The 14,972-nt window shown below is 43.8% G+C and overlaps 1 protein-coding gene across 3 annotated transcripts in view; it reads right to left on the bottom strand.

Annotated features, from left to right (window-relative positions):
• kansl1b (KAT8 regulatory NSL complex subunit 1b) overlaps positions 1-14,972 on the bottom strand; it is a 150,960-nt gene that overhangs the window by 8,381 nt on the left and 127,607 nt on the right. The window contains exons 7-12 of one of the 3 annotated variants that reach the window (XM_078223702.1): positions 14,730-14,912; positions 13,263-13,412; positions 9,265-9,407; positions 6,750-6,871; positions 5,883-5,949; positions 5,664-5,782 (exon numbers count right to left, since the gene is read on the bottom strand). In XM_078223702.1, the coding sequence (XP_078079828.1) occupies positions 5,664-5,782; positions 5,883-5,949; positions 6,750-6,871; positions 9,265-9,407; positions 13,263-13,412; positions 14,730-14,912 (784 nt within the window). Of the gene's footprint in view, positions 1-5,663; positions 5,783-5,882; positions 5,950-6,749; positions 6,872-9,264; positions 9,408-13,262; positions 13,413-14,717; positions 14,913-14,972 lie in introns of all 3 variants that reach the window. The other 2 variants (XM_078223700.1, XM_078223701.1) reach the window with 2 other exon arrangements.

Raw genomic sequence — 14,972 nt, 5'->3', positions numbered from 1 at the left:
AGGGTCGAATGGCCGACTGCTGCTTCTAGTTTCTATGTAACTCAATAGCCTGATCCCGCCTGGAATACAGAAGCGGAAGGGCTCATTTAGTACATCAGTACACGTGCCTCCATTTACTTCTTACTCAGTACCACCACTCCAAGATTCTATGGACTCTGGAACAGTTCCTACAAATTGGAGGGTAGTTAATGTAACCCCACTATTTAAGAAGGGAGGTAGAGAGATAACAGAATTATAGACCAGTCAGCCTGACATCGGTATTGGGTAAAAATCTAAAATTCATTATTAAAGATTTTATAGCAAAACACTTGGAAAACAGCCACAGGATTGGACAGAGTCAGCATGGATTTACAAAAGGGAAAGAGTGGCGCAGTGGTTAGCACTGCTGCTTCACAACGCCAGGGACCCAGGTTCAATTCCAGCCTCGGGTGACTGTGTGGCATTTGCACATTCTCCCCGTGTCTGCGTGGGTTTCCTCCCACAGTCTAAAGATGTGCAGGTCAGACTGATTGGCCATGCTAAATTGCCCTTTAGTGTCAGGGGGATTAACGGGGTAAAGATGCAGGGTCAAGAGGATAGGGCTTGGATGGGATTGTGGTCACTACAGACTTGATGGGCTGAATGGCCTCCTTCTGCACTGTAGAGATTCTATGCTCAACAAATCTGGAATTCTTTAAGAATGCAATTATAGAATTAATGAGGGGAAACCAGTGGATGGGGTTTATTGACTTTCAGAAATTTTTTGACAAAGTCCCAGATTAGTATGTAAAATTAAAGTGTATGGGATTGGGGGTAGTGTATTGAGGTGGATAGAAACAGGAAGCAGAGTAGGAATAAACGGGCAATGACTAGTGGTTTACCGCAGGGATCACTGCTGGGACCCCAGCTATTCACAATATATAATGATTTAGATGAGGGAATGAAGTGCAATTTTTCCAAATTTGGAGATGACACAAAGCTGGGTGGGAGGATAATCACTTGTGTGATTTGGACAAGTTGAGTGACTTGGAAAATGCATGGCAGCTGCAGTATAATGTGGATAAATGTGAGGTTATCCACTTTGGTAGCAAAAACAGGAAGACAGATTACTGAGAGGGGGAAACGTGCAATGAGACCTGGATGTCTTCGTACACCAGTCGCTGAAGATAAGCATGCAGGTGCAGCAGACAGTAAAAGAGGCAAATGAAATATTGACCTTAATGTCAAGAGGATTCGAGTACAGGAGTAGGGATATCTTGCTGAAATTATACAGTGCGTTGGTGAGGCCACATCTGGTACAGTGTGTGCAGTTTTGGGCTCCTTAACTGAGGAAGGATGTTCTTGCTGTTGAGGGAGTGCAGCGAAAGTTTACCAGACTGATTTTTGGATGGTGGGATTGACGTATAAGGAGAGATTGAGTTGTTTATATTCGCTGGAGTTCAGCAGGACTAGTCAGGGTAGATGCAGGAAGGATATTCCTGATGCTGGGGGAGTCCAGAACCAGGGGTCACAGTCTGACGATACAAGGCATTTAGTACATTTGTACAAATGTACAAGTACATTTAGGACTGAAATGAGAAGAAATGTCTTCAAGTGAGTAATGAGCCCGTGGAATTCACTACCACAGAAAATAGCTGAGGCCAAGATATTATAGGTTTTCAAAAAGGAGTTAGATATAGCTCTTGGGCTAAAAGGATCAAAGGATATGGGGAGGGCGGGATCAGGTTACTGAGTTGGATGATCAGCCTTGATCATAATGATTGACGGAGCTGGCTCAAAGAACCACATAACCTCCTCCTACTTTCTTTGTTTATATGCCCTCTTATGTTAGATACTAATCTGTTCTCAACTTTTCCTAACTCCTTTTACATCGTGCTCTTTTTTAAACCTGATTCTTCCTTGTATCATCAAGCTGGCATCTGCCATTTGCAATCCTCTTTTCCAACCAACTCAAATTTCCTTATCACTCTGGAAGCTCTGCCTTTGGCTGCCCTCCCTTTCCCTCTTGTGGAGTAAGATATCCAAACAGGATATATGCCCATTCAGCAGTGTTTAATATTCACAACCATAAGTTTCAAAGCCTTTCGTACCTATGCAGTGCACCAACTACCACCTCTTGCTCTATTAGGAGATTTTTTTTCCCTGACGGCTTTGGAAATCTCTTGCTGAGAAGGCGCTGGAGGGAATCAATGGTTATCGGGGTTAGATGGAAATGTGGAATTCGAAACACTAACAGATCAGCCACGATCTTGTTGAATGGCGGAGTAGACTAGAGGGGCTGAATGGCCTACTTCTACTCCTATTTTGTATGTTCACATGATAACTATGATTCAGGAAGTGCTCCCTGTCTGTGATAGTCTGTTGTGACGGTACTGTGCCTTTAAGAAATGTATCATGTTCTCTTCGGTTTTAAGCAAGCCCTTTTGTTTTGTTGCGACACCGGCTGCCTGATTAGATGTCCTTTATTGCTGCTTAAATAGGGTTTTGTTTATTTTTAATCTGGGCCTAATGTACTTTGAGAGCTTACGATCATTATAATCATGGCTGATCATCCAACTCAGTAACCTGAGCTTTGAAGTGTTGTGGGAGGAATGATTGAAGGTCAGGTGGGAGTTTTTTTTCTCTCTCCCACGAGTCCTTTCACTTTCACTTTGGGATGCTGGCTTCTGTTATAGTTAGGTGTTTGGACTTCAGATTGAAAAGCAGGGTATTTGTGCCTCTCTCCCTGGTATTAGAAATTCTGCTATATTGAAAGCAGTTTTTCTCTGGAATGAAAAATTCTGATGCTAGTGGTTTGCTAGCTAGAGGCCAGCAGTGGCTTTGTCTCTACTTCAAGGTCTGCTGGAAGCTATAAGGTTGGGAAGTCAGAATTTCAATTCTTCAACCAAAGGTCCAAGTCCCAGCATTCACGTGAGCATTATTATTTTCTGCGCTAAACTTGTGGCACCTGTATGTTTATAAGGAGGTTTTGCTGTATTGGAACAGTGCATTTAGTTGTTAAGGTTTGTACAATATCATGTTTGGTTTTTTTCCTTGTTTATAATTGGTAAAAACTATTGCTAATTTTCTTTCTATATGTTAACTGTACTCTTAAATAAACTTTGTTTGATAAAAGCTCCCTCGTGGGTCATTTGAATCATACCTGAAGCGAAACATCTCATGCTCACCCTAGCCAAATTCAAGGTGCAAAACCTATAGTCTAGACTGACTTCATAAAATACCCTTAAAGTTTCTGAGCTGGATTATGGCACCGTGATCTGTGGTTCAGCTGGCAGCACTCACGTCTGTTGTGGGTTGAACCTCAATGCTCCTCCTCCCTATGCTGTTAGCTTTATAGGCCACAACCTCTGGAGAGCTGCTACAGTGCTTGAACACAGAACTAGGTTAACTGAAATTGAGTGGAAGCTGAGGATTTGATGTCAGTGGGGACATTGTGGAGAAGAGGAAAACAATTTCATACAACCAACTCAAAAAGGAGATGCTGCAGAACTTGAGGAATCTAAGTACCTAGATATCTAATTCTGTCTTTAGAATCTCAATGATTCTTGTTAAAATTGGGCAAATGATTTAGTTCTTAGCTAGTTGGCTTTGAATGAACAGATAAGTAGTAACACAGTTCAGACCCAGTTAAGAGCAATAATAATCCTGCATCCAAGAAGTTTAAGTTTCTAATTAGAATGTTTTCTGAACCATGTGGGAATTTTAAAGCATTCAGATCTGAGCTTGGGGCAGCTGGATTCAATACAGGAAATAGAGATATTCCAAACCTTCCTGGATTACAGATTCCAGGTGGAGATTAATTTATAGCCGGATAAGAGTTCAGAACAGGAAGCTGATAGACGCCTGGAAAGGCAGGAAGAGGAAAGAATCCTCCAGGAGGGTGTCACTCTCAAACCAAGATTCAACAACAGGACTCAAAATACAGAGAGGTGGGAAAATTTCTCCTTGTAAGTCCCCACATTGAACTCAAAGCCACTGCTACATATAGAGGGAGGGAACGATAGCCAGACGTTCACACCTCCTCATTCAGCCACTGATCGCTGGTCTCCTGGTGACCGTATAAAGTCGGCCAGCTACACAGCCAGGGTGGTGGTGGTCAGATACTTCAACGGGGCAGGGGTGAGAGCACGCAAGACTTAGTGCCAGACTCCAGGGGGCAAAGAGAGAGAGAGAGAGAGAGGTGAAAGCAGAAGATTCCAAGGGATGGGAAGTGAGGTTGAGAGTGAGTGGTGAGGACAGGACAGAAGAGTTGGGAGGTGTTGTAGCTTGTCTCCGCACTGCTCCTGACTATTAAATCTTTTAGATTTTTGACTCTTTTAAAAGCTGTTATAGAACAAAGATCAAAGAAAAGTACAGCATAGGAACAGGCCTTTTGGCCCTCCAAGAACTGCGCCAATCATGATGCCCTAACTAAACTAAAAAAAACCTTCTGTCCTTACTCGGTCCGTATCCCTCTATTCCCTTCCTATTCATGTACTCATCCAGGTGTCTCTAAAATGTTGGTAATGTTATACTGGCTCAGTGAATTGACAAGCCCTTTTAACTTATCAAAATTATTCTTTATTTGTCAGTCATTGGGCAATATATTGTCATTAATGATGGAACAATGGTCTTAGTGTTAATCTGTTCTCTTATAGTGGGTTTGCACGAGCTCTCTCAAAAAAATTAGACTTAATATTTCTGAGGAATCTTTTTGTGTATCCCCTCCTATCTTAATGCAGTGAAGGGGGGAACAACTGCCCAATCTTCCAGCTTTGTGCTTATGCAATGAAAACATAACCTCAATAGTCTGCGGTAGGAATGAAAAAGGAGTCTCTCAAAATGAACAAGTAGCACTCAAGAAAAATCCCAGTAAGAGACCCGTTCCATATTGAATAATGATGAGGGTAACAGGAGGAGTGCAGACCTGAGTCTGGCAGAGAGACAAACAACTACAGAGCAGGTACACCTGTGTCATGACCAGCTACTTGTTTTTTTCGTTATATTTCTCCTGGACATACACATTCAAAGTTTTAAATGTTTCTCAGTTATGTTTTCCTCCATCACCTTAGTAAGGCCAACTTATTGCTTGTTTTTGCCTCATTTTACATCCTTCTTAATCCCCAGTATGTTATATTCCCAACTGCCTAAATGTTTCCATATGCTCTCCTCTCTGTTCTGGTTCACTTCCCCTTACTAGATCCAGCAGTGCTCCTTTTCTAGTTACGCTTTTAACACACTGGGAAAGAAAGGAGTCCTGCACGTTTCAGAAAACTCAATTCCCTGTACTCCTTTTGGTACCTCTTCTTGCCAGTTTATTTGGAGGCAGTTAAATAGTCCCATCAATAACCCATATACTTTATTAATTTCATATATTGGTTGCTTATTTTTTCTTGACCTCCAAATTTACACTGCAGCGTGGAGTGAGGACCTGGGCTCAGTCACGTGGGATTATGACTGAACGCCTCCAAGTCAGAATCCAGCCTAAAAGGAACTTCCTATTTTCAGTCAGGAGCCAATTAGAGGCCTGAATCCTGCACTGTTGGGTGGGGAGGAAACAGGCTACGTTACCTACCAATACCCTCTGCTCATCCACAGCAGCACTGTTGGAATCAAACTGTCAGCTCCTGGCTTAGATAAGGCAACACAAAAGATTACAATGCCCAAAGCATCATGCCGCAGTTTTGCCTGATCCTGATTAATACCTGCTTCCACGTCTCTGTGCACTGACTGGAGAGGCTGTCCACGTTGTCCACCTCAAACGCTCAAACTCTTCGTATTTTGCGTGCCGAGATGCAAACATTGCGTCAGAAAAATCCTCCATCTAAAACAGATGCAACATTTCACATTGTTACAAATTTTCTGTTCAAAGCAAATGAACTCTGCACAGGTTTGTTGTTTGTATTATAGTTGCAATGTATTACCTCTTCATGGTCCTCTTCATTGAGTCTGTGGTTTGCCGAATCAGCTTTTACATCCACTACACGCCAACTAGACAGGGAAGAGGTAAAAGATTATTCTGACAAGAATTTGGCTGATCCTATTTCTCTCTTTGAATTAAGAGGTGCTCAGGGTTCACAGTCAACCTCCAACCAACCTTTTAACAAGCCACTGCCAACATATATCACCCCAGGTTCTCCCCTGGTAACAACTGCATTCGAACTAACAACAGTCACCTTCGAGTACACCACTTATGCAAGACTGCACTCGCTATTCAAAGGTGACATTTGTATAATGTAATACAGCACACACCCATCCCTCCCGGGCATGGCAGTACATTGCCAAAAGGATCTAACCCATAGAATCACCTACAGTGCAAAATGAATGCATGGAGGCTGCTTCAACTCTGCCTAGACCCACTCCCCCGCCCTATCCCCATAACCCCATACATTTAGCATGGCCAATTCACCTAACCTGCACATCTTTAGACTGTGGGAGGAAACCGGAGCATCTGGAGGAAACTTGTGCAGATAGAGGGAGAATGTGCAAACTCCTCACAGTCACCTGAGGCCGGAATTGAACCCGGGTCCCTGGTGCCGTGAGGCAGCAGTGCCACTGTGTCGCACTGATCATGCACTACTATACAGTGGAACAAACTTATAAATTTTGAAATCAAATTTTTTGGAGAATTGCAGACACTACAATGCAATACCCAAAAAACGTCAATCAAGGACTGTGCACCATTTACATTTGGAGGAACCAAGATCTCCATTACACTACGGCCACAGAGCTCGATCTGCCGAATGACAATTATATTATGTGAGGACTTTGAACAAACCCTGAATGCATACCTTGGTGTCAGGATCTCCTTATATTGGAGCTTCTCCACACGAGTGGTTGCAGCAACAGACATTGGGATTACAATATTGTTTATGTCAAAGGAACTTTCTCCCCTTTTCCTCCTGGCTGCCTGCTGTTTTAAGAAACAAAATACAAAACAATTGTAATATACCAAAGTGCCTTGGACCACGCAGGTACTCAACAAGACATTACCTTTCAGAAAGGGGCTTCATCAAGATTTTCAGTTTGAGTTTATTTTTATCTGAAGGAAGGAAGGCTGGAGGAAAGAGGGCAGGCTAACTTCTGTGCTTTACCAAGCTGGGGTTGTTGAGGGTAATAGTAATAACTTCCCACTTCCATTCTCGGCTTCCTCCCACCAGTACAAGTGCTGCCAAGTTACATACATGTGGTAAAGCCCCCTGCACTTCATTGCTATTTTGCCAAGTATTGGAAGGATGAAATAATCTCCCAGTAAGTGCCAGCACCTTGAAGGTCGAAGAAAATTTAGGACAGAAAATTATATCCAAAATGTCCCTGAATAGCATCTTTGTGATCTTGAAGACCGATAAAAACTGGACTGACAAAATCTAAAATCCTCTTCGTGTAGACTCTGCGCAGCCAGCAAACTAAGAGACTCGTACTCCGATCTGAACCCAGGCCCCATGACTTGGTGATATCTCTTTTTATTCCACATTTGGGAATTAAATACTTTTTGGCATGGTTGGCATTTTTTGTCCATCCTAACTACTGTTAAGGCGGCGATAGCGACTTGCTTTCTTGAACCACTGCAGTTTGTGTAATAAGGTAATAAGCTCATTGCTGTGATCTAAGAAGTTCCTGGATTTTGACTCAGCAACGATGAAGGTATTGCCCAGGTCAAGATCATATCATATATTGACAGGAATGAGGGAAGTGATGGTGTTTCCATATAACTGCTGCCCTTGAAAGTTGCAGGTTTGGGAGTTTGGCAGTGCATCTTGTTACTGCAGCCACAGTGTTCCAGTGGTAAAGGCACTCAAAGTTTAAGGTTGTGGATGGATTGCCAGTCAAGCAGGCTGCTTTGCCCTGGGTAGTGTCCAGCTTCTGGAGTGTTCTTGGAACCACACTCCAGGCAAGTGCACAACATGCCACCACATATTTGTCTTGTGCCTTTTAAACGGCGAAAAGGCATCTGGTGAGTCTTTTACCACTGATATCCAGCCTCTGACCTTCTCTTGTAACCACATCATTTATGTGCTGATCCAGTTAAGTTTCTGGTCAATGGTGACATCCGGGATGATTATCGCGGGGGAAGACATAATGGGAAAATCACTAAACATCAAGGGATAATGTTTATTAGAGTTTCTATGTTTGGGGATGGTCATTGCCTGGCACTTCAATGGCACTAATATTGCTTGGCACTTAACAGTCCAAGCTTGGATGTTGTCCAGCTCTCGCATGCAGGCACAAACTACCTCATTATCTGAGTGTTGCAAATGGAACTAAACACTGTGCAATCATTAGCAAACAGCTCACTTCTGACCTTATACCAGAGGGAGGAACATGAATGGAGCAGCTCAAAATGATTATGTCTCAGACACTGCTGAGGAACTCCTACAGCATGTGCTGGGGCTGAAGTAATTGGCCACTAACAACCACATCTATCTTTTTAACACCAAAATAACATTGTTAACATTCACTCCCTATGTGCAGATTATTAAAGTTCCTCCTAAAAAATTCAGTGCGACAGGACAGTGGATGCATAACACAGAATAGAAACTGAGCAGAAGAAGTTAGATTGCCAAAAGCTGTGTCAGCTCAGTTGATCTCAGCACCCTGGGCTCGGAAGATGGAGGGGAAACAAAAATCGGGGGGGGGGGGTGGGGGAAAGAGAGAGAGAGAGAGAGGAGAGAGAGAGAGGAGAGAGAGAGAGAGAGAGGATGAGGAGGAGGAGGAGGAGGAGGAGGAGGAGGAGGAGAGAGAGAGAGAGAGAGAGAGAGACATTTGGAGACAGGACTGAGCAAACCCCTGGATGACAAAGTATGACATTCCGCACTGGGCTCAAACTCAGAACAAACCATTGAAGATCATGACCATGTGACACCACAAGTGTCAGCATCTTCATGCAAGAAAAGAGAACTGCATTCTCAATTTGAGTTGGACAGACTGCCCTTCAGTTGGTTGTGGCAATCGGGCAGTTAAATTTGTGCGGAAGATTAAATTGAGATTCTAACGAGCAAAATCTGAACCGGAATTTTAACTGAAAATTACAGTGACACTGAGTAATGTCCCTGTCCCAGCACATAATTCCAGCTAATACAGCAAGGTGTCTGAGAAATAAATGTTCACCAAAACACATCCATTATCAAAGTTGGAATTCTGTTTCCAGTACTAACACCAAACTTTCAGTACAAAACATCACCAAATCAGTACCTGGTGTTTTCATTTGCTCTGTTTAAATAACTAATTATTTACACACTCTCTTTACACTGTGCAACTCCTTGCTTTGCAATTTTCTGCTTCTCCTGTATAAAGTATCCTCCTTACCAGCATGGATGCTATACTCTGTGTGTTGGTTGTATTCTGTGCAGAGTTTTCTGAAGAGGTGGACAGTTGCCGCAGCAGTGGGCTGTGAACTGAGGTATGAGTAGAACTGTATGAACTCCCCATGTCTGTCAAGGCCTGTCTTGCTGCAAGAATAAAAAAAGAAATTCTGAACAACTTGGCATGTTTAAGTCTAAATGTTGCTGCATTTCAAAGCTTGATTAACATTCATGAAACAATTCACTGTTAACAGATTCTAAGGAGCGTCACCTCAAACATACAAGACTGTCAATGGGGCGATTAACAGAACCCATCCATCATTGGGGCCAAATTACTCTCATGCACCATACCAATGCTCTAAGGTAGCGGTGGTCAAAATGTGACCTATCCTGACGAATCCAGCGCATGAAGACCAGCCAACTCAAACCCATTTGCTCTACATCCTTTTTGTTATTATTTTGCCTTTTGCGGCCTACAATTCTGGCCAAGAGCTATTTAATGCTGTTGCCTCATAGAACAATACAGCACTGAAGATGTCATTTGGCCAGTGTGCAAGTGCGCCAAACTTTGGTCAGAGTTATCCAATTGACACCAATCCACCTAACTTGCACATTTTGGACTGTGGGAGGAAACCAGGACACGAGCACCCGGAGGAAACCCATGTGGGGAGAATGTTCTATTCCACTCCACACAGACATTAACCCAAGTACGGAACTGAATCTGGGTCCCTGGCGCTGAGAGGCTGCAGTGTTAATCACTGTGCCAACCTTCCTGAAATGTGGTGCCCATAGCTACACATGATAGAAACATAGAAAAACTACAGCACAAACAGGCCCTTCGGCCCACAAGTTGTGCCGAACACATCCCTACCTTCTAGACCTACCTATGACCCTCCATCCTATTACGCTCCATGTACTCATCCAGGAGTCTCTTAAAAGACCCTATTGAGTTTGCCTCCACCACCACTGACGGCAGCCGATTCCACTCGCCCACCACCCTCTGTGTGAAAAACTTACCCCTAACATCTCCTCTGTACCAACCCCCCAGCACCTTAAACCTGTGTCCTCTTGTAGCAGACATTTCCACCCTGGGAAAAAGCCTCTGAGAGTCCACCTGATCTATGCCTCTCAACATCTTATACACCTCTATTAGGTCTCCTCTCATCCTTTGTCTCTCCAAGGAGAAAAGACCGAGCTCCCTCAGCCTATCCTCATAAGGCATGCCACTCAATCCAGGCAACATCCTTGTAAATCTCCTCTGCACCCTTTCAATCTTTTCCACATCCTTCCTATAGTGAGGCGACCAGAAATGAGCACAGTACTCCAAGTGGGGTCTGACGAGGGTCTTATATAGCTGCATCATTATCCCCGGACTCCTAAACTCAATCCCTCGATTGATAAAGGCCAGCACACCATACGCCTTCTTAACCACCTCCTCCACCTGCGGGGCCGATTTCAGAGTCCTATGGACCCGGACCCCAAGGTCCTTCTGATCCTCTACAGTACTAAGAGTCTTTCCCTTTATATTGTAGTCCTTCATCCCATTTGACCTACCAAAATGGACCACGACGCATTTATCTGGGTTGAAGTCCATCTGCCACTTGTCCGCCCAGTCTTGCATCCTATCTATGTCCCTCTGTAACTTCTGACATCCCTCCAGACTATCCACAACCCCACCAACCTTCGTGTCGTCGGCAATGCTCAATCTAGGGCTCAGACTGGATTTTAGAAATATATAGTATAACTTTTTGGCTTTTCTACCCTATTCTCTGTTCATAAAGTCAAGGATCCCATAAAACCTTTATGCGTCCTTCTCAACCTGTCCTGATACCTTCAAATATTTATATGCATAAAACCTGCATTACTCTCTCTGTTCCTTTAAAATTGTAGCATTTTGTTCATTTTGCCTCTCCTCATTATCAAAATGTATCACTTCATACTTCACATTAATTTTCATCTGCCATATGTTGACCTATTTTGCCAGTCTGTCTTTATCTGTTACCATCTGCCTTAGCATTTACGATGAGGGTTATTTTCTGACCTCACCGTGTATTTAATAGACCGTGCCAATCCTGGAGAATAGCGCGCAGGCCTAAAAATCAGTTTCACACCCAGCGCCAAGCAGTTGGCAATCATAGAATTCCAACAGTACAGAAGGAGGCCATTCGGCCCATCGAGCCTGCACCGACCACAATCCCACCCAGGCCCTATTCCCATAACCCCATATGCATTTACCCTAGCTAGTCCCCCTGACACTAAGGGGCAATTTAGCAATTCCAATCCACCTAACCTGCATCTTTGGATTGTGGGAGGAAATGGGAGCATCTGGAGGAAACCCACACAGACACGGGGAGAATGTACAAACTCCACACAGAGTGACCCATGCTGGGAATCGAACCCGGCTCCCTGGTGCTGTGAGGCAGCAGTGCTAACCACTGTCACCATGCCGCCTCCTCACCCCTTTCTAATGGCACAAACTGGCTAGAATTCAAAATGGGAGCGAGGTCGATTAGCATATTTAAAGTAGTATTTAAATATGCATAACCCGCCAAAATCCCAGTGCACGGAATTCACCAGCCTCTGGGCACGGCGCGATAACAGTGAGAATCATTATTGGTCTCCAATAGCAGAGACCTCACGCAATCATCACGCCAGGGGGCTCGGAGGACACTGAAGCCCAGGGGTGAGTGGGGGCATGGCCTTGCAATGTGCAGGGGGCCTCTGGGAGGTTCGGGGGAGCATTGTGGGGGTCAGGCAGGGATCCCCATCGGGAGGGCCCCGATGTGTGACTTGTTTCGGTGAGAGGTGTGGGTACAAGGGACCCGGGGGGGGTGGTTTTGGGCGGGCGGGGGGGGTATGGACTCAAGGCCACAAACAACCTACTGATTGGCAGAGCCAGCTTCAGGGGACAAAATGGCTACTCCTCCAATTTGTTATGATCTTATCGCAACACAGACTTCATGTATTGATAAAAGACTTGGGTTCCTTTTATGTAACTGCTATTCTAAGCATTTCCCAGTGGGGTTGTAGGATGAGCTATTAGGGTTGTGATCTCCAAGGCAGCAATTGCAGCGGTGAGTGGAGACTCAGATTTAACAGTCCTGATTGGCAGCATGGCCCCTTTAAATGTGCACACCTTTTTTTGACTGTGAGCTTGGCCTAATCTAACGAGCTCTGAGGGTCAATCACTGGCACCAATGGAGCCTGCAAATTGGTAGGTGCCTCGGTTCTTTTTTGTGCCTGTATCCCTGCCCCACAGAGTGCTCCTGCCAAGCAACCACAATCTCAACATTTATCTCAGTTATTTGGTTGGGGAGTCAAACATATCAATGGGTTTCAGATTGAAAACATAAAGCGTAACAAAAAAACCTTATGACTCTGCCAAACTTTGTTCTTTAAAATGCATTAATAAAATAACCAAGTACACCTGTGTCATTCATCAATTCTCTGGACCAGCAGAGCTTGTGATCAAGATGCTCCTACAAAGTGAAACACAAAGCCCGACTCACTCATTTCTCCCTAAATACAAGCTGCTTTACTCCCATTAAGTGAACACAAAAACACGGCCAGGTAGCAATTAGAACCTGTTTGACTTCAATTGTGATTTATGATAATGAACGCTGTTAACATGTAAACACATACCTTCATTTTCCAAGAAACACAATGATTTCTTAGCTTTGATTCTGAATGCTGGATAAATGAGTCTAATGCTGGTAATGTCTAGTTATTTACACAAATACAGCAAAAGCCAGCTGAGTAGAAAGAGCAGGTCCTCGTTGGAGTCCCTGCTGCAGTGAGTGGTTCAAGGTTATTTCGTCTTGGAGGATGCAACCATGCTGTATATTATGGTACCTACATGCAGATCCCCTGTGCCTGCTATAAAAGCTGTGGCTAACTAACATCACCGTTCACACATTAAACCAAGTATGCATAAACCAAGTTATAACTGCACGCACAGATTTTTCTCCCTTTTAAATAATTTGCAGCTGATGTTGAACTTACCTTCCGTTAGTTCTGCAGAAAGTTCTCGCTGTCTCTTTTTGTTCAGGAATTTTTCCTGCACTGGAGTACTCTCCAGTTTGGACACAGACAATAAATCATCGAAGTGCTGTTTAAATGGCTTCTCTGTACGATTCTTATTGTGAGCATACTCTGCAAAGAAGTACAAGCACGTAATGATTCAATGTGTTTTTACTTGTACCAATTTCAATACTTGCATCCAACTCCCAATTCTTCCACTAAATCATTTGTTACAAAACAGAACTAGGAACTGAGGCAGTCTTTCGCACTGATTCCTGATCAATAATTCAAATCACATGTCACACTAGCAACACCCCAGCTTCAAAACTATTATTGTACCACTCTCTCATCACCTTTTAATTCTCCCCCCACTAGTTAGTGGCCTATAGAACATACCCAGTGGTGTAATGGTATCACTGTTCCTTCACACTCAACAACCAGATTCTGTCCTTGACCACCCGAGACATCTTCTCTCCAGCACGGTATCTTCTTAACCAATTCTGCCACCCCTCCTCCTTTCATTCCTTTCCCATCTTTCCTGAACACCTGTGTCCAGGAATACCCAGTCCTCCTGTATTGTGTTCCTACATAATTGCCTGAATCCACAGCTCACCAACTTTGCTTGCCATACTTCAAGGATTCTCATACGTGCACTGTAAAGATTTATCGCATTCCCTCTCACTCCAACTGCACAGAAAATCTTACTGTTCCTTATTGCCGTGTTATGTATCTCCCACAATTCCTTGTGCACTTTGTTTCCTCTCTAATGTTGCTGCTAGGTTCACAAACCCTGACCAAGTTCAATTAAAACCTTCACAATCACAAAGCAGTCATCTCTTAATGGATGCAACTTGCTCCAAATCCTTGATATTGGAGCACTTGGTTTTTGCTCTTGGAGTTACTACTTGGTTATTTGAGGAGGGATAATGAACCATAGTTGCATTTCTGAAATAAGTAATTAACAGGGGGTATTGTAACAGCTTTGTTACGGCACTGGTAATCCATTGATACAAATTCAAATCTCACCATGGAACTGAAATTCAATTAAATACATCTGGAATGAAAAAAGCTAGCATCAGTAAATGTGACCACGAAACCAGCAGATTCTCCCCCCAGCGGAGTGGGAATGGAGGGATACAAAAGAATGGTCTAGTTTGGACCAGGGAGCGGCGCGGGCTTGGAGGGCCGGAGGGCCTGTTCCTGTGCTGTATTGTTCTTTGGTCTATCATCATCAAAACCATCTGGTTCACTAATTCCTTCAGGAAAAAAAGTCTGCCATCCTTACCCAGTCTGGTCTATATGTGATTCCAGACCCAATGTGGTTGACTCCTTACTGCCCTCTACCTATAGAGATGGGCAATATTGAAAGAAAATGCCTCCAAAAGTCACACACACAGCACTAACCTTGACACTTACTGTCTGAGCCACAGCACTGACCTTGACACTTACTGTCTGAGCTGATTATGGAGTTGGCAAGTTTTTGCCGTGCTCTGCGGGATGGGTCTGACAGGCTGGCTGTTAACAAGCCTTTATGTTTTAACGAGAGCTTCTTGGAGGCTTTGTTCTTGTCCAGTGATTTATTCTGCCAATGGCCTTTCAGTACAGGCTGGAAGTGCATGCTCTGTGGAATGTCTGAAAGAAAGAACAAAAGAAATACACATTCACATCCTTCCATACACAACATCAACAATT

The sequence above is a fragment of the Mustelus asterias genome, chromosome 11 (genome assembly GCF_964213995.1).
Source record: "Mustelus asterias chromosome 11, sMusAst1.hap1.1, whole genome shotgun sequence".
Lineage (NCBI taxonomy): Eukaryota > Metazoa > Chordata > Chondrichthyes > Carcharhiniformes > Triakidae > Mustelus > Mustelus asterias.
The sequence above is the reverse complement of the archived record's forward strand: the minus strand, read 5'-3'. Positions and strand labels throughout refer to the sequence as shown.